The sequence below is a fragment of the Haematobia irritans genome, chromosome 2 (assembly GCF_050003625.1).
Source record: "Haematobia irritans isolate KBUSLIRL chromosome 2, ASM5000362v1, whole genome shotgun sequence".
NCBI lineage: Eukaryota > Metazoa > Arthropoda > Insecta > Diptera > Muscidae > Haematobia > Haematobia irritans.
The window spans coordinates 75,641,902-75,668,353 of record NC_134398.1 but is presented as its reverse complement, the minus strand read 5'-3'; the positions used below and the strand labels follow the sequence as shown (position 1 = coordinate 75,668,353).

Genomic DNA, 26,452 nt, shown 5'->3' with positions numbered 1-26,452 from the left:
AGTGTGCAAGAAAATTTTAAAATAACGTCTTGATTTGAAATCTTAAATCTGTAGAAGTAAAATCTGGAAATTTTACATTGAGTTTCAAGCAATTTTCATCATCAGTGCGCCTTCTACACCCTCAAGAAGTGAAGTCGGTCTATATGGTGGCATTACCAAATGGACCTATAAAAACCTAATCCGATACACGTTTTTGTGAGCCTAAAATACCAGAATATTTACAATTTCAGGCAAATCAGATAAAAACTACGGTTTCTAGAAACCCAAGGAGTTAAATCGGGAGATCGTTCTTATGGGGGCTATACTAAAATATTGACCGATACTCACCGTTTTCGGCACACCTCTTTATGAGCCGAAAATACCTCTAGATTTCCAATTTCAGGCAAATAGGATAAAAACTTCGGATTCTAGAAGCCCAAGAAGTAAAATCGGGAAATCGGTCTATATGGGGGCTATACCAAAATATGGACCGATCCTCACCATTTTCGGCACACTTCTTTATGGTCCTAAAATACCTCTAGATTTCCAATTTCAGACAAATTGGATAAAAAATAAGGTTTCTAGAAGCCCAAGACCCCAAATCGGGAGGTCGTTTTATATGGGGAACATACCAAAACATGGACCGATACTCACAATTTTTGGCACACGTATTTGTGGTCCTACAATACCTCTAGCTTTCCAATTTCCGGTAAATTGAATAAAAACTGCGATTTCTATAAGCCAAAGAAGTAAAATCGGGAGATCGGTTTATATGGGGGCTATACCAAAATATGGACCGATGCTCACAATTTTTGGCACACGTATTTGTGGTCCTACAATATCTCTAGATTTCCAATTTCAGGTAAATTGAATAAAAACTGCGGTTTCTATAAGCCCAAGAAGTAAAATCGGGAGATCGGTTTATATGGGGGCTATACCAAAATATGGACCGATACTCACAATTTTTGGCACACGTATTTGTGGTCCTACAATATCTCTAGATTTCCAATTTCAGGTAAATTGAATAAAAACTGCGGTTTCTATAAGTCCAAGAAGTAAAATCGGGAGATCGGTCTATATGGGGGCTATGCCAAAACGTGGACCGATACTCACCATTTTTGGCACACCTCTTTACGGTCACAAAATACCTCCAGATTTCAAATTTCAGGCAAATTGGATAAAAACTACGGTTTCTATAAGCCCAAGACCCCAAATCGGGAGGTCGGTTTATATGGGCACTATATCAAAACCTGGACCGATACAGCCCATCTTCGAACTTGACCTGCCTGCAGACAAAAGACGAGTTTGTGCAAAATTTCAGCACGATTGCTTCATTATTGAAGACTGTAGCGTGATTACAACAGACAGACAGACAGACAGACAGACGGACAGACGGACATCGTTATATCGTCTTAGAATTTCTCCCTGATCAAGAATATATATACTTTATATAGTCGGAAATCGATATTTCGACGCGTTACAAACGGAATGACAAACTTATTATACCCCCGTCACCATTCTATGGTGGTGGGTATAAAAACAAGTAAGTAAAGTCTAAAGTCGGGCGGGGCCGACTATATTATACCCTTCACCACTATGTATATCAATAATATCTTAACACCTTCGAATTTGTTAGGAACTACATAAAGGTTTATATTCCCATATACACCCTCAAAAAAAATCGCTTCTCTAACATATGTCCCAAACATATTTTGCAGGAAGCATATATAAAGGGTGATTCTTTTGAGGTTAGGATTTTCATGCATTAGTATTTGACAGATCACATGGGATTTCAGACATGGTGTCAAAGAGAAAGATGCTCAGTATGCTTTGACATTTCATCATGAATAGACTTACGATCTGCCACAACGTCGAATTTTCAGTGAATGGGCCCTAGAAAAGTTGGCAGAAAATCCGCTTTTTTATCGACAAATTTTGTTCAGCGATGAGGCTCATTTCTGGTTGAATGGCTACGTAAATAAGCAAAATTGCCGCATTTGGAGTGAAGAGCAACCAGAAGCCGTTCAAGAACTGCCCATGCATCCCGAAAAATGCACTGTTTGGTGTGGTTTGTACGCTGGTGGAATCATTGGACCGTATTTTTTCAAAGATGCTGTTGGACGCAACGTTACGGTGAATGGCGATCGCTATCGTTCGATGCTAACAAACTTTTTGTTGCCAAAAATGGAAGAACTGAACTTGGTTGACATGTGGTTTCAACAAGATGGCGCTACATGCCACACAGCTCGCGATTCTATGGCCATTTTGAGGGAAAACTTCGGAGAACAATTCATCTCAAGAAATGGACCGGTAAGTTGGCCACCAAGATCATGCGATTTGACGTCTTTAGACTATTTTTTGTGGGGCTACGTCAAGTCTAAAGTCTACAGAAATAAGCCAGCAACTATTCCAGCTTTGGAAGACAACATTTCCGAAGAAATTCGGGCTATTCCGGCCGAAATGCTCGAAAAAGTTGCCCAAAATTGGACTTTCCGAATGGACCACCTAAGACGCAGCCGCGGTCAACATTTAAATGAAATTATCTTCAAAAAGTAAATGTCATGGACCAATCTAACGTTTCAAATAAAGAACCGATGAGATTTTGCAAATTTTATGCGTTTTTTTAAAAAAAAAGTTATCAAGCTCTTAACAAATCACCCTTTATTATTGGATACTGCCGAAATATTAATATGTTTGTGTTATGTGAACATATTGTATGTTTGGAAGCATTTTGAGACCAAAAATAGTATATGCTTAGAAGAATTTTCCTCAAAGAAGATTGTGCTCATTCCCTCACATAATTTTCATTTCCACGAAATTTTTTAGATCTTGGAACCAAGAAAAAAATTTTGCCCATAATGCAAAAATGATAAACAAAACACATGTTCACACATACATAAAATGCTGCTCTCAAGGCGAAAACACGTGTTGTTTTTTTCCAAATGTCTATTCTCTTGGTTTCGAATGTTTATTCTCTTTACTCTACTAATATTCAAACTTAATAATATTTAGACTTAAGCATATCAAATTTTTTGCCTTATCATAAAACAGTTTTCCGAAACAACATACAAGCGGTTTCACAGAAGTTGCTCTCTTTTGAGTCTCTCGCTGTGTTATGTTGATATCTTTCGTCAACCCTCCCGGTTTCCATCTCTATTTCTTTCTCTATACTCTCTCTCTCTCTCTCTCTGTCGCTCTCTGAATAAAATATCACAACATATATATGTTTACTCGAAATTTGTAAATGTATATATGTTTACATTCACACATATTATTTTTATGAAACATTCATCCCTCAAACATAATATGTTCTAACATACAACATATGTGTCCCAAACATTTAGAGTTAGTTAAGGAACATTACATGTTTGCACTTAAATATATTGTGTTTAAAAATTGTGCCCGAAACACATTTTGTTTATATCGGAACATATAAAAAACATATTTTTTTAACAGTGTACAAATATTTAAATATGAACCGATTTTGACAACATTTTTTAAACTTTCACAAAATGTCTGGACTTAAAATTTAAATTGGCTGATGACCGGGACGGACCACAATGTTAGTAAAAATATCGGAAATATTTAAATTGCATAAAATTTAGCAAATCTGCATTTATGATTTATAGGTCGATATATACTAATTAGAGGTAGGTAAATATGAATCATTTTTGCGAGCTTTCGACTTAACAGTGACGATTTTACAAGGAACATGTGGGTATTTTGGCCATATTTGCTAAAATCGGAAGAACATATATATGGAGGCTTTGTCTAATTCTGAGCCGATTTTGATAAAATTTGGCACACATTGCTAAAATTTTAATTGAACGCTCAATGCAAAACTTCAAAATTTTCGAAATGAAACTTTGGCCTCCGTGGTAATATGAATCTAAATCGGGCGAAAGATATATATGGGAGTTATATCTAAATCTGAACCGATTTCAACCAAATTTGGCATGTGTTGCAAGAATGTAAGTCTTACTCTCTGTACAAAACTTCAAGTAAATCGGCGTGAAATTTTGAACTCTGGGGCCATATAAGTTCGTATCGGACGAACTATATCGAAATCTGAACCAATTTCAACTATATTTGGTATGCATAGTAAAAATGTTATTTCCATTTCCTGTGTACAATTTTAAGTAAATCGGAGGAAAATTTTGATCTACGGTGGTCATATGTGTAAATCGGACGACAGATATATATATAAAGGGTGATTTGTTAAGAGCTTGATAACTTTTTTTAAAAAAAAAACGCATAAAATTTGCAAAATCTCATCGGTTCTTTATTTGAAACGTTAGATTGGTCCATGACATTTACTTTTTGAAGATAATTTCATTTAAATGTTGACCGCGGCTGCGTCTTAGGTGGTCCATTCGGAAAGTCCAATTTTGGGCAACTTTTTCGAGAATTTCGGCCGGAATAGCCCGAATTTCTTCGGAAATGTTGTCTTCCAAAGCTGGAATAGTTGCTGGCTTATTTCTGTAGACTTTAGACTTGACGTAGCCCCACAAAAAATAGTCTAAAGGCGTCAAATCGCATGATCTTGGTGGCCAACTTACCGGTCCATTTCTTGAGATGAATTGTTCTCCGAAGTTTTCCCTCAAAATGGCCATAGAATCGCGAGCTGTGTGGCATGTAGCGCCATCTTGTTGAAACCACATGTCAACCAAGTTCAGTTCTTCCATTTTTGGCAACAAAAAGTTTGTTAGCATCGAACGATAGCGATCGCCATTCACCGTAACGTTGCGTCCAACAGCATCTTTGAAAAAATACGGTCCAATGATTCCACCAGCGTACAAACCACACCAAACAGTGCATTTTTCGGGATGCATGGGCAGTTCTTGAACGGCTTCTGGTTGCTCTTCACTCCAAATGCGGCAATTTTGCTTATTTACGTAGCCATTCAACCAGAAATGAGCCTCATCGCTGAACAAAATTTGTCGATAAAAAAGCGGATTTTCTGCCAACTTTTCTAGGGCCCATTCACTGAAAATTCGACGTTGTGGCAGATCGTAAGTCTATTCATGATGAAATGTCAAAGCATACTGAGCATCTTTCTCTTTGACACCATGTCTGAAATCCCACGTGATCTGTCAAATACTAATGCATGAAAATCCTAACCTCAAAAGAATCACCCTTTATATATATATATATATATATATATATATATATATATATATATATATATATATATATATATATATATATATATATATATATATATATATATATATATATATATATATATATATATATATATATATATATATATATATATATATATATATATATATATATATATATATATATATATATATATATATATATATATATATATATATATATATATATATATATATATATATATATATATATATATATATATATATATATATATATATATATATATATATATATGGGAGCCAAGGCCGTATTTCGGGGGGGGGGGGGGTGAGGGGGATCAACCCCCCCCCCCGAAATGAATGAATATTTGTATATAAATATATATTTTTAGCTGCATAGAAAAATCTTATCGATGATGTTGAAGAAAAGCTGGAGGTTTTATTTTGAAAAACGCTTACCTATAAAACTTGCACAAATCATAGAATACTAGTTGAAAAGCCCGTCAAACGACGGTCGAAAAAACAAATTGTTTTTGTTCTCGCACCACAAATTTCATTTTTGGAAAATGTCTTTCTGCTTTTTATTTGTGTTTGTTGTTCTTTTTGTGAACATGACTCGCTTTGTTTGGCCATAGCAACAACAACGAAACAGCCAAACACACATGTGTAAATGAAATGGCGCAAAACCTGCGAAAAGAACCTGCCTAATTCAGCGATGGAAGCACTTGGAGAGTGCAATAAAGAGATATTTCCAAACGTGCATATTCTTTTAAAAATTTTGGTCACTTTGCCAGTTACTCAGGGATGGAAAATACAATTTTTAAGAAAGTACAAAAAATGTATTTTTTGAGCGGAAGGGTACTTTTTACTAAATTTCAACAAAAATGTCACTGGAAAATTATTGTCAAGAGACTAAATTTAAAAGAAAATAAAATTTTGACAAAATTTTCTATATAAATAAAATTTTGCAAAAATTTTCTATAGAAATAAAATTTTGCAAAAAAAAATCTGTAGAAAAAATTTTTTCTATAGAAATAAAATTTTGCAAAAATTTCCTATAGAAATAAAATTTGTACAAAATTTTCAATTGAAATAAATTTTTGACAAAATTTTCTATAAAAATAAAATTTTGCAAAAATTCTATATAGAATCGATAATATAGAATCACATTCTTTTTTCGACTAAAACATTCTTGAAGTTCAATAAAATCCGGTTTTTGACTATGTCTTTTAAAAAATCGAGATTTCCACATGAACATGTTTGTTTTGCCATATTTGTAAAAGACTATTAGCAAATAAGTTGATAAAGACTTTCTCAAAATATTAAAATATTTTGTCAAAGCTATTGTACCATAAATCTGATATCGACTCAAAAATGTCTACACAAAAGGTACTAAATCATTCGCGGGGGTACTACGGTACTGACCGGGGTGAAAAAGTATTGAAAAAAGTACTATAGTACTGCATTTTCCATCCCTGCAGTTACTACGTACTCATCCGAACTTTCATTTTCAACAATGAAGAGATTAAAGACGTATCTTAGAAATTCGACTAGCGAGAGTAGACTCAATGGATTGGCATTAATGTCGGTTAATCGCCGAATAAATGTGCCGACTGAAGAAGTAATTGATTTATTTGCTGCCCAAAAAGCCCGTCGGCTCAATTTAATATTATAAAAATATTGTATACATACCTATGCATAAATAAAATTTTCTACACATGAGATTATATGAATATTTTTTTTTAAGTCCCAATCGGACGAAAGATATATATATGGGAGCTATATCTAAATCTGAAGCGATTTAAACCAAATTTGGCACACATAACGACAACGTTAAACGTACCTCTCGTGCAAAATTTGAAGCAAGTCAGGGCAAAAAACTGGATTTTGAGGCCATATAAGTGAAAATCGGACGAAAGATATATATGGGAGCTATATCTAAATCTGAACCGATTTCCATCAAATTTACCAAAACCTGAACCGATTTGGATAATATTTTGCAATTTTTTCGAGATTCATAAAATATTCGGATGTACGGAATTTGAAGAACATCCGTTGATAAACACGCCAATTATAACCAGATCGGGGATAAATATATATGACAGCTATATCTAAATCTGAACCGATTTTTTCCAAAATCAATAGCGATCGTCTTTGTATAAATATATATGGGAGTTATATCTAAATATGAACCGATTTCAACCAAATTTGGCAACACTATCAAATGTAACAAAAGGACATCAAAACGATTTGTATATAAATGCTGTGTTAAAATGTAATTATAATTTACTGTCATTCTTTTCAGGTACTACAATCGAGAAGCGGTTGTTATTAGTGCTCTGCAAGTCGAAAAGCATCCAGTTACTATGCCTGGACCTTTTGTCACGCCGCCTGGACAAAGGCATTTGTTCCACAGCAATTCAACCATTCATACGACTCCACCTGTTCGTCGCTATGATAATGGAGCACATGTGAGATGTTTTGATATCGGTCTTTATAACAGCTGCAATTCGCGAACTACCAGTCCAGTCCTAACTGGACGACTTGGTAGTGCTATGAGTGTTAATAGTGGTAATATTGGCTCTCTAGTGTTACAACATTTTCACGGGTCACCTTATTTTGGCGACCAACTACGAAATTCACCGAAACCCCATTCTTCGCCCAAAATGAAACTAAGGTACGTAGTGTTTACTAATGTTTTATTGCCTATTCCATATATCTTTTAACTTCAAAAAACTGTAGGTATACCGTAGAAGTCGATTAACTTTTCACTGCATGGGTGCAATTCGCTGTCGAATACAGTGAAGTGAAGGGAATATTTGTTTATCAAATACTAACGAGTACATATCCGCAACAATATGTGTCCTGAAAAAAAGGAGCATAAAAAATGTAAGTTCTTAAGAAAGAGTATAACATGCATTCTCTTCACTCACGCGGGCATTGATATCGCCAATCTTGTTCTACACTCAAAAAAAGTGAAACCTCTATTTCACTAAAGCCAATTTAACTTTATTTTAGTTTATGAAATTATTATGTTTGGAGAAAGTTTCCTTTACTTTTTTTTGCGTACTTTTTTTTGCGTACGTTAGTTAAATGAACTAAAAACAGGAAAAAATTATACACAAATGAAGCATAAAGATATACTAAATTCGTACTTCTTACAAAATGGTTCATTATTTCCTTAAATTTGTAAATTTTACTCCCAATGCGCCCATCTTGAACTTCGCATAGCACTAAAAATATTCTTGTAATTTTTTCCTTCAAACTACAAAATTTTCTTTAACAAGTGAAATAAATTTATTATTTTCTTGTATTTGTCGAAAAATATTTACTTATTTTTGTGATATCGGCGTGATGTCAGCGCTTGTAATACTGTTTAGTTAAAATTTTCTAAAAATAATTTAAATCTTCTAAAATTAACCAACATTTTCTTCCTGATGTGTTCGCTGTTTTTTCAGTATATGCTCGAAAAATTGACATAGTAGTAGAACATTTAAATAAAAAAATTACAATAAATTTAATTGTAAGTATTATTTCTTTGAAATGTTTACTCTTTTAAAATAAACAAGACAATTAAATTTAGTACACTGAAAAAAACAATGAACCCACCAGGAAGAAAACTTTCGGTTAATTTTAGAAAATGTTGAATATTTTTAGAAATTTTTAACTAAAAAGTATTACAAACGCTGGCATCCAGCCGATATCACAAAAATAAGTAAATATTTTTCGACAAATTTAAGAATATTTATTAGACATAATTAAGTTTTTTCACTTGTTAAAGAAAATTTTGTAGTTTCAAGGAAAAGATTGGAGTTCAAAATTGCAAGAATGTCTCTAGTGACATACGAAGTTCATGATGAACGCATTTCTAGTAAAATTTACAAATTTAAAGAAATAATGAACTATGTTGTGAGAAATCACCATGTTCCTGATTCATCCTAGTTCCTGATTCATCCTAGTTCCTGATTCTCTTAGTTCCTGACCCATAATTCGTCTAATACAAAACCCATTCTATCCCTGGTATCCCAGTTTTTCCGCAATGAATTTACTCCAGCTTTACACTATATTCCCAATTGTTGTTGTAAAATTGTTCGTTATCTTATCTTTTTTTCTCTTCTTTTTTCTCTTGTTTTTTGTTGTTTGTATCCAATTCTTAGTCCCAATCCTGCCTATAAATCTTCTATTGTCCCTACAATTTCTAAAATAGATTATATAGATATATTTTATTTTATTTTATTTTTAATTATTATAAGCGTCATACTTTTTATTTTACTGTAACCAGCTGCTAATTATGCTGTGTAAATAAATAAATAAATACGAATTTAGTAAATCTTTGTGCTTAATTTATGTATAATTTTTCCCGTTTTTTAGTTAATTTCACTTACGTAGGCAAAAAATTATTAGAGTAAAATAAACTTTCTCTAAACATAATAATTCCTTGAACTAAAATAAAGTTAAACTTTCGCCAAAACAGCGATCCGTAAAGTTTTTGCTTATCCGCGCACTTACGTTCAACCTGAAATTTCCATCGAAAGATGAATTGATTAAAGGCAATCTTTGGAAATGATCCTCATTCCTTGTTAGAGAGAGGAAAAGCGTGTAATCATTGCAACAAAATGTAATGGTACAGAGCATTCTAATGCTTTGCTTATTAAAGTGAGTGATACAAAATTACGTACGGTTATAATAGCGTTAAACTAAGGTTTGTGTTTGTGGTGAATTCTGTTTTTCTTATAGGTACACACTCGACCTTCATCACTCTGCCCAAACACCATTCGTTACGAGGGAGGTTGTCTTTTTTGATTACTACGAAATCATCGGGTTTCAGATTCTGTTGAACAGATTTCCATTTGTATCTCCTTTGGAGCTCACAAATGTATTCAGTCTTCTAGCGTTTGGCAAATTGTATTTGTAATGCTTTCAATCTTTGCCATCGATTCACAAGTAAAAATCCAAATCATAGCCTTGGTTAAACCTCAGTTCAACACCACTTTACCGAAACCAAAGACGGATCCTTCACTGAGGACGATTTTCGATGGTATTACCGATCTTGCTGACCCTAATTTTTTCAATTCAACTTTAACATTGAATTTATTCATATTGGCAACGCTATAAGCCATTCAACCAAGAAACGATTTTATTTATTAGTACTGTAAGCCTATTTGTCTCGCTTCAACTTTCTTTTTATCTCCCTTTTTCTAAACTCTCTCTAATGGTTAATTGTAAGCTTACATGATCCTATTTGCTCACTTTGAATTCTGTCCTCCAGCCGGTAAGCAGCTCAACACACAAATAAATTGTACACTACATGAAATCTGAAACCTGTCCTTCTTTTATTTCTTTGTTTCTTTATTGGCATCTTTTACGTTTCCTGAGCTACACTACATTACATACAGTCCACTTACAGAAGGTCGATTCAGGAGATTGTACACCTTGTTTGTATGTCCCTGAAGGTATTCAACTTGATCATCAATAGGCTCGTAATTATATATAGCATTCCAACAAATAGAGCTCATACTGTTATTTACAATTTCATGGTTGATGTGTCTGAAATCGGTACACACAAAAAGTTATCACCGAAATTTGTTCAATTAAACACTTAATTGAATTTAGAAACGGATTCAATTAATATGTTTACAAACTTGGATTTATTACCCACAACTAATTGACTGATTTCCTGTTTTTATACCCTAAACCACATGGTGTTTATGGTATAATAAGTTTGATCTGCCAAAAAATTTGCCTACCAGAAATATTGATTTTAGACCCCATAAAATATATACTGATCGACTCAGAATCACCTCCTGAGTCGATCTAGCGCTTGGTGTCTGTCCGTCCGTCCGTCCGTCTGTCCATGTATTTGTTGTTCACATGATTCCGGTCGCAATTATTAACCGATTTTGATGAAATTTGGCACAGGGAGTTTTTTGGGCACAAGGACGAACGCTATTGAATTTGGAAGAAATCGGATCAAATTTAGATATAGCTCCCATATAAAGGGTGATTCTTTTGAGGTTAGGATTTTCATGCATTAGTATTTGACAGATCACGTGGGATTTCAGACATGGTGTCAAAGAGAAAGATGCTCAGTATGCTTTGACATTTCATCATGAATAGACTTACTAACGAGCCACTACGTCGAATTTTCAGTGAATGGGCCCTAGAAAAGTTGGCAGAAAATCCGCTTTTTTATCGACAAATTTTGTTCAGCGATGAGGCTCATTTCTGGTTGAATGGCTACGTAAATAAGCAAAATTGCCGCATTTGGAGTGAAGAGCAACCAGAAGCCGTTCAAGAACTGCCCATGCATCCCGAAAAATGCACTGTTTGGTGTGGTTTGTACGCTGGTGGAATCATTGGACCGTATTTTTTCAAAGATGCTGTTGGACGCAACGTTACGGTGAATGGCGATCGCTATCGTTCGATGCTAACAAACTTTTTGTTGCCAAAAATGGAAGAACTGAACTTGGTTGACATGTGGTTTCAACAAGATGGCGCTACATGCCACACAGCTCGCGATTCTATGGCCATTTTGAGGGAAAACTTCGGAGAACAATTCATCTCAAGAAATGGACCGGTAAGTTGGCCACCAAGATCATGCGATTTGACGCCTTTAGACTATTTTTTGTGGGGCTACGTCAAGTCTAAAGTCTACAGAAATAAGCCAGCAACTATTCCAGCTTTGGAAGACAACATTTCCGAAGAAATTCGGGCTATTCCGGCCGAAATGCTCGAAAAAGTTGCCCAAAATTGGACTTTCCGAATGGACCACCTAAGACGCAGCCGCGGTCAACATTTAAATGAAATTATCTTCAAAAAGTAAATGTCATGGACCAATCTAACGTTTCAAATAAAGAACCGATGAGATTTTGCAAATTGTATGCGTTTTTTTTTTTTTTTTAAGTTATCAAGCTCTTAACAAATCACCCTTTATATGTATCGCCCGATTTCGACAAATGGGGTCACGTTGCGCTTTTTTCAAACTAATGGTCACCAAATTTGGCAGAAGGTAATATTTTTCACCGCCCTTCAAGTCTGCAAAATTTCATCCAAATCGGTTCAGATTTAGATATAGCTCTCATATATATGTATCGCCCGATTTTTCTAAATTTGGCCATAAAACCCTTATTTATGAACCGATCTTATTCAAAGTTGGCTAAATGTAATCTTCTATAGCACTAACTATATGTGCAAAAAATCATCGAAACCGGTTCAGATTTAGCTATAGCTCCCATATATATGTACCGCCCGATTTTTCTAAATTTGGCCATAAAACCCTTATTTATCAACTGATCTTACTCAAAGTTGGCTAAGTGTAATCTTCTATAGCACTTACTATATGTGCAAAAAAAACATCGAAATCGGTTCAGATTTAGATATAGCTCCCATATATATGTATCGCCCGATTTTTCTACACGCAGAGAAGAAACATGATTGTCACAATCATATTCGAAGAGCAAAATAATATGATAGGAGCAATTTTTGCGGCAACCATGTAACATTTCAACCTGCAACCATGTTGGCTCAATGAACATGGTTCTAAGAAAAATATAATTGTCTTCATCTAAAATGTTATTATATTGATAAAAAGAAATTTATTTGAATGAAAAGACAATGGTCACTATTTAAAATGTTATGGTATTCATTAAAAATAATTTTCTCCTAGTTAAAAGAACATGGTCACAACCTAAAATGTTTTGATCTTTATGAAAAAACTTTTTTCATCGTTGAAAAAAGGACGCCACTTGAGAAAAGAAAACACAAAATTAAATTTATTTGTTTGTTTTTATTTATTTATAAACTAATTCATTGTTTATTTGTATTTATACTGTCGTGCAAGCAAACACCACATATTTTTACACACTCTATTTTGGTTCAATTTCAACAATAAGTAATCATTCCATATTTACTTCGTGCCCATGAAATGTACCAACGCAGACATCACGTAACTGCAAATAAAAATAAATTATACCATATATCAAAATGCAGAACAAACAAGTATATACGGCCGCAAGTTCGGCCAGGCCGAATCTTATGTACCCACCACCATGGATTGCGTAGAAACTTCTACGAAAGACTGTCATCCACAATCGAATTACTTGGGTTGTGGTAACTTAAAACTTCTTAACATCGTTTTCTAAATTGTGATTTAGTCCATACATGGTATATATTAGACAAAAAAGTTATGTATAGTTAAGTCTACAAATAATTACGAATCGATATGGGCATGGTTGTTAACGACCATATACTAGCACAATGTACCAAATTTCAACTCACTCGGATGAAATTTGCTCCTCCAAGAGGTTCCAAAACCAAATCTCGGGATCGGTTTATATGGGGCTATGTACGATTATGGACTGATATGGACCACTTTTGGCATCGTTGTTAAATATCATATACTACAAACGCGTACCAAATTACAAGCAGATCGGATGAATTTTGCTTCTCCAAAAGGCACCGGAGGTCAAATCTGGGGATCGGTTTATATGGGAGCTATATATAATTATGGACTGATAGGAACCAATTCCTGCATGGTTGTTGGATACCATATACTAACATCACGTACCAAATTACAACCGAATGGGAAGAATTTTACTCTTCTAAGGGGCTCTGGAGGTCAAATCTGGGGATCGGTTTATATGGGGCCTATATTTAATTATGGACCGATATCGACCAATTTTTGCATGGGAGTTTGAGGCCATATATTAACACCACGTACCAAATTTCAACTGAATCAGATGAATTTTGGTCTTCCAAGAGGTTCCGGAGGTCAAATCTGGTGATCGGTTTATATGGGGTCTATATATAATTATGAACCGATGTGGACCAATTTTTGCATGGTTGTTAGAGACCATCTACTAACATCACGTACCAAATTTCAGCCGGATCGGATGAAATTTGGTTCTCCTAGAGGCCTCGCAAGCCAAATCGGGGGATCGGTTTATATGGGGGCTGTATATAATTATGGACTGATGTGGACCAATTTTTGCATGGTTGTTAGAGACCATATACTAACACCATGTACCAAATTTCAGCCGGATCGGATGAAATTTGCTTCTCTTAGAGGCCTCGCAAGCCAAATCGGTGGATCGGTTTATATGGGGGTTATATATAATTATGGACTGATGTGGACCAATTTTTGCATGGTTGTTAGAGACCATATACTAACACCATGTACCAAATTTCAGCCGAAGCGGATGAAATTTGCTTCTCTTAGAGGCGTCGCAAGCCAAATCGGGGGATCGGTTTATATGGGGGCTATATATAATTATGCACCGATGTCGACCAATTTTTGCATGGTTGTTAGAGACCATATACTGACACCATGTACCAAATTTCAGCCGGATCGGATGAAATTTGCTTCTCTTAGGGGCCTCGCAAGCTAAATCGAGGTATCGGTTTATATGGGGGCTATATATAATTATAGACCGATGTGGACCAATTTTTGCATGGTTGTTAGAGACCATATACTAACACCATGTACCAAATTTCAACCGGATCGGATGAAATTTGCTTCTCTTAGAGGTCTCGCAAACCAAATTTTGGGGTCCGTTTATATGGGGGCTATACGTAAAAGTGGACCGATATGGCCCATTTGCAATACCATCCGACCTACATCAATAACAACTACTTGTGCCAAGTTTCAAGTCGATAGCTTGTTTCGTTCGGAAGTTAGCGTGATTTCAACAGACGGACGGACGGACGGACGGACGGACGGACGGACATGCTCAGATCGACTCAGAATTTCACCACGACCCAGAATATATATACTTTATAGGGTCTTAGAGCAATATTTCGATGTGTTACAAACGGAATGACAAAGTTAATATACCCCCCATCCTATGGTGGTGGGTATAAAAACAGGTACATTTTTCCAATTACTTTTTTGTGTTCACATAAAACCACGTGCCACTTCTGAATAAATAAATTAACACAAAACACAGTAAGTCCGTATTCTCCGTCCATTCCAAGAAACAATCAACACACGACTGACGCGCAAAATGAAAATCGTGTGTACCGGCTCATGTTTTTATAAAATTCTTTTCGCTGCAAAAAAGTTAAAAAATTAAATGGTCACGAAAAAATGTAAATGGTCTTTATGGCCATGTAATGGTTTTAGACATGTCTATACTTAACCTATAAAAATACTTTTTGCCCTGTAAAAAAGTAAAAAAATTGAATGGTCAGGTACATGATTTTCCCGACCATTTAATGGTCTCAATGATGATAGAACATGTTTGCGGTATTTGAGAACCATTCAAATGCTTATTGTCACTATATATTTTTCTCCGCTCGAAAACTATTTTTACCAAGGCAAAATACATGGTTTTCGCGACAATTACATGCTCTAGATAAGCATTAAATGGATGTGGCAACCATGTCCAAACATGGTTTTTCTGTGCGTGTACATTTGGCCATAAAACCCTTATTTATCAACCAATCTTATTCAAAGTTGGCTAGATCCAGTCCCCTACAGTACTAACGGTATGTGAAATCGAAATCGGTTCAGATTTAGTTATAGCTCCCATATATATGTATCGCCCGATTTTGCCAAATTTGGCCATAATAACCTTTTTTTTGACCATAGAGGCCTCATTTATTACCTAATCGTACTCAAATTTTGCACTGTGGTATTAATCAAACCCGAAAAATATTATGCAAATTGGTTCAGATTTAGATATAGCTTCCATATATATGCATCGCTCTATTTTCCGAAATTTGGCCATAGTACTCTTATTTATTAACCAATGTTACTCAAATTTTGATGTACTAGCCGATTTATTTATACGTACTTGTAGCTATTACATAAGAATATTGCTCGATTTTTACAAATTTGGATTTATTACCCACACTAATTGAACGATTTTCTCTTTTTTAATAATGGGCTCAATATTAGTGGCATACTAACTCCGTAGGTGCAATATCCAAACAGCCTGTGTTGCTAGAAGTAGGGGAAATTCCCTATATGTAGGGTTTTTCTAATATTTAGCGTCTTGTAGGAACGTAGGGCCACAATGTAGGGACATTTTCACTCAACACAATTTGTAATAATTTCTACATTTTGGTGGCTCTAGAGGAGGAAATTAGAAGCCGGCAAGGCTTGATCTTTAACAATGTGTGGTAACAACAGTTACCACTCGTGCCATAAAAAATCTAACAAAATTTGAAGATTACCATAAATCTACCAAACAAATATTTCTATAGAAATTTTTGTCAAAACTTTATTCCTGTAGAAAATTTTGTCAACATTTTATTTCTATAGAAAATATTTCTCAAAATTGTATTTCTAAAGATTTTTTTTTAAATATTATTTCTATAAAAAATTTTCTCAAAATTTTATTTCTATGGAATTTTCCTCTAAATTTTATTTCTATAGAATTTATTGTCAAAATTTTATTTTTATAGAGATTTAACAAAAAAGATTACTATTTTGGGTAGAATTCTACAAACTGTATCAACCGTGGTGGTAATACAAATTTATATTCTATGTTATATACGTTGCATATTCATGTTTTACGATAATAAAGTACTTAGAACCATTTTTGTTTTGTAAAATTTTTTAAATTTAACGAAAAATAGTGTAGGGAAAATTGTATGGGAATGTAGGGAGCTTTTTTTGTCCTTGTAGGGTAAACCGAATATTTTCCCAGACAACATTGGCTATGAGCTATAGTTAGATTGAGACAAAGCACCCATAAACATGTACCCCTTAATTTTCTTAAATATGCAACTGCGGTTTATCTCCCAGACCTTTATCAATGTTACCACACAAATGTTTATGATTACTAATTTAGTAACGGTGGTTTAGGGTATGATATAGTCGGCTCGCCCGACTTTCTACTTTACTTACTTGTTTAATAATGGACTCAATATTGGTGGCATACTAACTCTTTAGGTGCAAAATAATCTATAGGTCCTAATATTAGACATTTCTGCTCAGATTGTTTCAAGACTCCCATAAACATGTACCCCCCCCCCCCCCCTTTATGTTCTTAAATATGGAAATCTTCAAAACCTGTACCAATGATACCCCAAAACCTATACCAATGATGCCCTACAAATGCTTATGTTTACTAATTCAGTAGGGATGGTTTATGGTATGATGTAGTCGGCCCCTTCATATGGATATCATGAAAGCCATAACGTACACGTCCTTGGGTCTGGGCTAGATGTGGCAACGACTCAGTGTTCAATATAAACCCCGCATGTCGTCTTGGTCCATCCACCTAATCTAAACGATCAACCCTCCAATCGACGGTTGGGTTACATTCTTTTAGTCTGTTTAATATTGACTCAGGATCAGGAGGGTTTGCAGTTATTCATGCATGTGCTAAAAGCAGCTTTAAAGCATTCCATAGACTTTTGGTCTGCAAATGCGATAAACTTAAATCGTCCTTTATACCATTCAGCATATTGCCGTTGAGGACTTAGTCCGGGAAACTTTTTTCGCACCTCTGAGTAGACACCAGACATCGCGTTTTCAATTTCCCCCCATTTTTGCTTTGGAACAATACCGTCCAATGCTCCTTTATTAATGATAGCCATCACAAGGCTGTCGTTTGCAACTGAGGAAACCATCTTTGCAACTGAGGTGAACGATCCCTGTCGTTCCCTTTTTCCAGCTTCAAGAATTCCTTGAGTCCATTTTAAGGAATAGCTTTGCTTACCCGACAAGATGCTTTGGTCGACTGATCATAATTCCTTTTTTTGGGATATACAAAGCATTTCTGCGCTTCTCAATCTCTTTCGTGAGGGATTACCTCCTTTTGATGTCGTTACCTTGGAAAACTTGTCAAAGTGTCGCTACCTGTCGACTGGTGGACTAATTGGGCCTAATTCATGGTCATTGCCAAAATTTATAACTTCAGTCGATACCCGCCCACTGGGCCCTGAAGTTAGCAATCCAATGGATGACTTTGAATTTCGTTGCATGGTGGCTTAATTTACCACCACACTTGAAATTCGTAATAAGTACTTATTGCGATGAAATAATCCGCTATTAAAAACACATCCGTTCAGTTCGACGGTTTGTGCACTTCAGCTCAGTGATCTCGTCCCTATTGTGAATTAACTCTCACTCTCCCAGTTGAATGCGTTTGATAAATTTCTTGTTCACAGAATTTATTATACAATAGTAGTAGCCCTTTGTACATTCCAAAGATCATACACCTGATCAAGCGGCAAATTAAGATCAACAAGTATATACAGCCGTAAGTTCAGCCAGGCCGAATCTTATGTACCCTCCATCATGGATTGCGTAAAAACTTTTGCGAAAGACTGTCATCCACAATCGAATTACTTGCGTTGTGCTAATACTTACCGATGGCAAGGTATCTTAAAACTTCTTAACATCGTTTTCTAAATTGTGAGTTAGTCCATACGTGGTATATATTTAAAAAAAAAGTTATTTATAGGTAAGTCTACAAATATTTACGAATCGATATGGACTTTTGCACGGTACGTGGAGAGCAAGAATTGAAATATGGGGGTCGCTTATATGGGGGCTACAATCATGAATTGATGTGGACCACTTTTGGCACGGTTGTTAAATATCATATACTAACACCACGTACCAATTTCAACCAAATCGGATGAATTTGGCTTCTCCAAGAGGTTCCAAAACCAAATCTCGGGATGGGTTTATATGGGGCTAAATATAATTATGTACTGATATGAACCAATTCCTGCATGGTTGTTGGATACCATATACTAACATCACGTACCAAATTTCAACCGAATCGGATAAATTTTGGTCTTCCAAGAGGCTCCGGAGGTCAAATCTGGGGATCGGTTTATATGGAGGCTATATATAATTATGGACCGATGTGGACCAATTTTTGCATGATTGTTAGAGATCACATGCTAACACCATGTACCAAATTTCAGCAGGATCGGATGAAATTTGCTTCTCTTAGATGCTCCGCAAGTAAAATCTGGGGATCAATTTATATGAGGGCTATATATAATTGTTGACCGATGTGGACCAATTTTTGCATGGTTGTTAGAGACCATATACTAACACCATGTACCAAATTTCAGCCGGATCGGATGAAATTTGCTTCTCTTAGAGGATTCGCAAGCCGAATCTGGCGGTCCGTTTATATGGGGGCTATACGTAAAAGTGGACCGATATGGCCCATTTGCAATACCATCCGACCTACATCAATAACAACTACTTGTGCCAAGTTTCAAGTCGATAGCTTTTTCATTCGGAAGTTAGCGTGATTTCAGCGGACGTGTTGCAAACGGAATGACAAAGTAAATGTACCCCTCATCGTATGGTGGAGGGTATAATAAATAGCCAGTGAACAACGGTGTGCGTTTTTATACCCTCCACCATAGGATGGGGGTATATTAACTTTGTCATTCCGTTTGTAACACATCGAAATATTGTTCAAAGACCCCATAAAGTACATATATATATATATAAAGGGTGATTCTTTTGAGGTTAGGATTTTCATGCATTAGTATTTGACAGATCACGTGGGATTTCAGAAATGGTGTCAAAGAGAAAGATGCTCAGTATGCTTTGACATTTCATCATGAATAGCCGAACGATCTGCCACAACGTCGAATTTTCAGTGAATGGGCCCTAGAAAAGTTGGCAGAAAATCCGCTTTTTTATCGACAAATTTTGTTCAGCGATGAGGCTCATTTCTGGTTGAATGGCTACGTAAATAAGCAAAATTGCCGCATTTGGAGTGAAGAGCAACCAGAAGCCGTTCAAGAACTGCCCATGCATCCCGAAAAATGCACTGTTTGGTGTGGTTTGTACGCTGGTGGAATCATTGGACCGTATTTTTTCAAAGATGCTGTTGGACGCAACGTTACGGTGAATGGCGATCGCTATCGTTCGATGCTAACAAACTTTTTGTTGCCAAAAATGGAAGAACTGAACTTGGTTGACATGTGGTTTCAACAAGATGGCGCTACATGCCACACAGCTCGCGATTCTATGGCCATTTTGAGGGAAAACTTCGGAGAACAATTCATCTCAAGAAATGGACCGGTAAGTTGGCCACCAAGATCATGCGATTTGACGCCTTTAGACTATTTTTTGTGGGGCTACGTCAAGTCTAAAGTCTACAGAAATAAGCCAGCAACTATTCCAGCTTTGGAAGACAACATTTCCGAAGAAATTCGGGCTATTCCGGCCGAAATGCTCGAAAAAGTTGCCCAAAATTGGACTTTCCGAATGGACCACCTAAGACGCAGCCGCGGTCAACATTTAAATGAAATTATCTTCAAAAAGTAAATGTCATGGACCAATCTAACGTTTCAAATAAAGAACCGATGAGATTTTGCAAATTTTATGCGTTTTTTTAAAAAAAAAGTTATCAAGCTCTTAACAAATCACCCTTATATATATATATATATATATATATATATATATATATATATATATATATATATATATATATATATATATATATATATATATATATATATATATATATATATATATATATATATATATATATATATTATACAAAAAAACATAGTAATCAGCCTTAGAATATTAAAATTTATTACATGATTATTTGCAGATATATGAAAATGATATATCCGAAAGCCGATGAAACGTTGCTTTTGGATGTCTTAGCAAATTCAGACAACAATGTTCAGACGGCTTCTGAGAAAATATCATCGCTGGGGTATACGAAAAAGGAATTTATTCCGCAGCAAAAAATCATAATTCATTCCACCGGTGCGACAGGATCAGACCAAAAAACTAGTGCTTCCGAAGAAAATACTACTATACCATTGCGCCCAAAAGAATTAACCGAAACTGAAAAATGTTCAAGTAAGTAAATAAATAAAATTACATAGTGAACTCATAAGCACACTCAAAACACAGCGAAGCCAACAAAAAGGAAAAGTTTGTTTAAATATTAGACAAATTTAACTAAACGGCATTACAAACGCATACATATTTTTCAATAAATTCATTTAGACATCGTTTTTTTACTTGTTAAAGAATACTTCGGAGTTTGGAGGAAAAATTGGAGTTCAAAATTGTAAAAATGCTTTTAGTGACATACGATGTTCAAAATCATGGCATCCGAGCCCATTGTTGATGACATTTGCGATCGATCGATTGAATGTCTACCTCGCTAATCTTACCAGTTATTTCACTGCAAGAAATTTGAGGATATCTCCCACCAAATCCTCAGCCACACTATTCACTACATGGAAGGCGGAAGTACTCAGGCAGTTGAATGTCAGAGTCGATTGCGAAACAACAAAATACCCCAAGATTTTCGGGGTCACATTCGACAGCCTTTTTAAGTCGTCCGCCCATGCCACTGCAATTTGTGATAAGCTCCGCGGTAGAAACAAGGTCCTCAAGTCGCTTGCCGAGAGCACTTGGTGTGTGGACAAAGAAACCTTATTAACTACATATAAGACAATTGGCCGGTCAGTGGTAAACTATGCAGCGCCAGTGTGGACACCTCAAACGAGCGATACGCAGTGGAATAACATACAGACCTGTCAGAACGCTGCCCTTAGAACCGCAACAGGATGTCTCTGCAGTACACCCCTGGATCACCTTTATACGGAGACCTAGATCATCCCAGTGCATCGACACAATTACATGTTGTCAAAGCAGTACCTCTTGGGTTGCCATCGAAGTTGTCATCCGAATCACCATCTTGTGGATAGACAACCTCCACCCAGGAATGTTAGGGTTGATCTTCACCTTCTAGAGCCCGAGATCCAGCGTTACAAAAGAGAGACTCTAGAACAGGCAGCATACCAGACAGGTCTGAAGAGGATTCATGAGGATACTGTAGCTGAAGCGGTGAGAAGCTACAAGGTTAATCCTGTTCTCGGAGTCCGACCGCCGCCCATCTTTAATCAAGGGCCACATGACACTCGTCACCTTTTTGCTTGCCCAGCTAAACCTACCCGTCTCGCTACCAGATCACTCTGGACACACCCCATCCTTGTCGCAGAGTTCCTTGATTTGGCTACCAGCTGAACTACACAAGCATAGAACAAAATGGATTAAACTACATTAAAAACTGTTACAACAAATCAATTTGTGTTCCCAAAAAATATTTCAGAATTTCTTAAAATTTAAGAGGCACTAAAAACATACGTATTTGTAATTTTGAACTCCAAGTTTTTCCTTCACACTACGAAAATTTCTTTTACAAGTAAAAAAAAATAAATGTCTACTAAAATTTCTTTAATTTGTTGAAAAATATTTACTTATTTTTGTGAAATCGGCATGACATTTGCGTTGTTGTTAAAATTTATAGACAGTAAAAGCATTTCAGAAATTTTAGCTTTTGTCCGGACGGAGAATCAAACCACAAAACATACGTTTTTCAAACAACCACAATAGCCCTTGGCTCATATACGCTGAATCAAAAAAATCTACGCCCTTCAGTTTGGCGAACGTGTTCCTTTTATTGGAAATAGGAAGGGTAAATTTACCCTTTGGACCAGTTCATAAAATTGGTTGTTTATAATTCCTCAAATGACCATTTTAACCCTAGCTCAGGCACCAATGTTTTTCTACATTATCTGCCACTATTTACATATGTAAATATTTTGTTTCCTTTGTTATTTTTAACTTCATAACCGCTTTTTTATGTTTGTTTTGCATTCTAATATTCGCTACAGAAAAAAAATTGTTGTGTTTAAACGTTATCTGTTCGACATTATTGAAATCGGTTCAGAGTAAGATATAGTTGCCATATATATCTTTCGCCCGATATACACCCATATTACAACAGACGCCAAAGTTTTGCTCCGATCTACGTGAAATTTTGCACAGGGAGTAGAATTAATATTCTTACTATGCATGCCAAAATCGGTTCAGATTTAGGTATAGCTCCCATGTATATTTTTAGTCCGATTTATACACATATGACCACAGAAACATGAAAATATGAAATTTTTCGTGAATCTTGTTTTAACGGCTCTAAACCAATTACAAAAAAACAAATTGAGCATTGTAGAAACATTATCGGTGAACCTATACAATCGTCGGCTATTTCTTTTATGCCTGATGAAGGTGATAGAGGATATTTAAAAGTAAAAACCGCTTGTTATATGTGCTACCATGGTGAGAAAAAAAAGAAGCGTCGTACAAGGCAAAAATGTGGGCAATGTAAAAAACCAGTCTGTGTGGAGCACAGCTGGGTGCAAACCAAATGCTACAGTTGCCCAAAATATATATATTTTTTTAAGTTTTTATTTCCTCTTCTTTTACCCGTATTATTTTCATATGAAATGATTCAAAACAAATCAACTAAAATTATCTTAAACCACATTATTTACATTTGTAAATAGTGGCCGATTTTGAAGAAAAATACAAAAATGTATTGAAAAATTGCTATATTGTGAAAAATATTGTTAAATTTGTACATACGAGGGCAGGGAGCCACCGTGGTGCAATGGTTAGCATGCCCGCCTTGCATACACAAGGTCGTGGGTTCGATTCCTGCTACGACCGAACACCAAAAAGTTTTTCAGCGGTGGATTATCCCACCTCAGTAATGCTGGTGACATTTCTGAGGGTTTCAAAGCTTCTCTAAGTGGTTTCACTAGAATGTGGAACGCCGTTCGGACTCGGCTATAAAAAGGAGGTCCCTTGTCATTGAGTTTAACATGGAATCGGGCAGCACTCAGTGATAAGAGAGAAGTTCACCACTGTGGTATCACAATGGACTGAATAGTCTAAGTGAGCCTGATACATCGGGCTGCCACATAACCTAACCTAACCTAACCTACATACGAGGGCAGTTCGGAAACTCTTAGCCTAGCACAAAAAGCGCGGTATAAACAGAAAAAAGTTAACACACGTTAAATTTTGTTTCGATCTTGCAACTCCTTCATATAGAAACAGGTGTTCAAAAAAGACGCATCCGCAATTTTTTTACAATGGAAAAATTAGAAATGTGTGCTGTCATTAAATATTTACATAAAAAAGGTTTATCGGGACAAGAAATTCATAATGATATGGTGAATGTGTTAGGTGAAAGTGCTCCTTCATATGCAACAGTAAAAAATTGGGTTGCTGAATTTAAACGTGGTCATACAAGATGAACTACGTAGTGGACGTCCAAAAACAGCAACAACAACAGAAATTGTAGCCAAAGTGCATGATATGGTATTAAATGATCGACGAAAAAATAATAATAAATATCATGGGCATCTCAAATGATCGAGTCTATTTAATTTTGCATGCAGAACTACAGATGAAAAAGTTTTCTGCAAGATGGGTGCCGCATTCGTTAACAGTCGATCAAAAACGCATAAGAATGAATATTTCTCAAGCTTCACGCAGAGAAGAAAGTCACAATCATATTCGAAGAGCCATTTTTGCGGCAACCATGTAACATTTTCACCTGCAACCATGTTGGATCAGTGAACATGGTTCTAAGAAAAATAAAATTGTCCTCATCTAAAATGTTATTATATTGATAAAAAGAATTTTGTTTCCATTAAAAGACAATGATCACGATCTAAAATGATATGGTATTCGTCAAAAATGTTTTTCTTTCAGTTAGAAGAACATGGTCACAACCTAAAATGTTTTGATCTTTATGAAAAAAAAAAACAATTTCTTGGTCGAAAAAAGGACGCCACTTGAGAAAAGAAAACACAAAATTAACTTTATTTATTTGTTTTTATTTATTTATAAATTAATTCATTGTTTATTTGTATTTAAAATGTCGTGCAAGCAAACTTCACATAATTTTACACCCTCTATTTTAGTTCAATTTCAACAATATGTAATCATTCCATATTTACGTCGTGCCCATCAAATGTACAAACGCAGGCATCATGTAACTGCAAATAAAAATAAATTGTACCATAAGCAAATTGCATAACAAAAATCAGGTAAATTTTTTTCAATTACACTTTCCTTTTTTGTGTTCACATAAAACCACGTGCCACTTCTGAATAAATAAATTAACACAAAACACAATAATTCCGTATTCTCCGTCCATTCCAATAAACAATCAACACACGACTGACGCGTAAAATAAAAATCGTGTGTACCTGCTCAATGTTTTTATAAAATTAGTTTCGCTGCAAACAAGTTAAAAAATTAAATGGTCACGAAAACAATGTACATGGTCTTTATGGTCATGCAATGGTTCTAGACATGTCTATATGTAACCTATAAAAATACTTTTTTTCTACAAAAAAGTAAAAAAATGAATGATCAGGTACATGATTTTCCCGAATATGTAATGGTCTCAAATTCTATCATTTAAATAATAGAACATGTTTGCGGCATTTGAGAACCATTTAAATGCTTATTGCCAACATATATTTTTCTCCGCTCGAAAATTATTTTTACAAAGACCAAATACATGGTTTTCGCGACAATTACATACTCTAGATAAGCATTAAATGGATGCGGCAACCATGTCCAAATATGTTTTTTCTGTGCGTGTTGTTTGGATCGTTTTAAGTGAAATAAAATGGAATTTAAGCGTCGCACAGTGGGGTTTTTGATGTCAAAAGTGGGAATTAATTCGAAGTAGCTTTCCCTGTTTATAGTTTTAACTTTTTTCGGCCAAATTCACTAAAAGACATAAAACCAATCAAATTTTAAATATTTTTTAGTCCACATTTTATTTGTTTTCCATTAGTTAATTTGCAACAAAAAAAGAGAGAATGGATATCTGCTTTTTGATCTGATTCTTAACAATTATTATCATCATCATCATTATTATCATCATCGTCAGTAAAATTACTATATGTATCATTATCATCAACACTGGCATTTTGATCACCATCAAGATTTGACTCAAATATCAACATTTGAATTGCTTCCATAGGCAAATTGTGGGGTTTCTTTTCTTTTAATTTCTCATTTCTGATATAACTGGATCCGAAGTATGTTAATTAACAGTCTTTTAAATATCTCTTCATTTGACTTTTCCATAGAACATTTTCGCAAAAAATGCTCTGTAAAATTTTTTAAATCTTTGTTTCGAGCTTTTTGCGCTTCTTCCGACAACTGTCCAATGGGAAGTAAAGCGTGGTTAATTATTTCTGCTCCAAGTAATAAATATTTGTGCACAGTTGGGGACATATAGTACCAGGGGTTGAAAAATGTATTTCCATTTAATTTCAAAATGTGCAAAAAAGTGCAGACAACTTTTTCATCTATGCTTTCAAAAGAGTTTATTGTTTTAGAAAAAATAAACTTTTTTACTTAATTTGGCTTTATTCACAACTATTTGTCGACATATTTCTCGAAATCCTCTAATTTAAAGACTTACGAGCGAAACTAAATTTCAAATAATAACACAAGTCACATATAAAAACAAAAAACACAAAAATAATCTTATTAACCTGAGGATGAAGGTTCCATT

General features: G+C 35.2%; 1 protein-coding gene across 3 annotated transcripts in view; it reads left to right on the top strand.

Annotated features, from left to right (window-relative positions):
* LOC142225536 (uncharacterized) overlaps positions 1-26,452 on the top strand; it is a 455,965-nt gene that overhangs the window by 304,563 nt on the left and 124,950 nt on the right. For all 3 annotated transcript variants that reach the window (XM_075295326.1, XM_075295327.1, XM_075295325.1), the window contains 2 exons: positions 7,408-7,779; positions 20,651-20,907. In XM_075295326.1, coding sequence (XP_075151441.1) covers positions 7,408-7,779; positions 20,651-20,907 — 629 coding nt within the window. The remainder of the gene's footprint in view (positions 1-7,407; positions 7,780-20,650; positions 20,908-26,452) is intronic.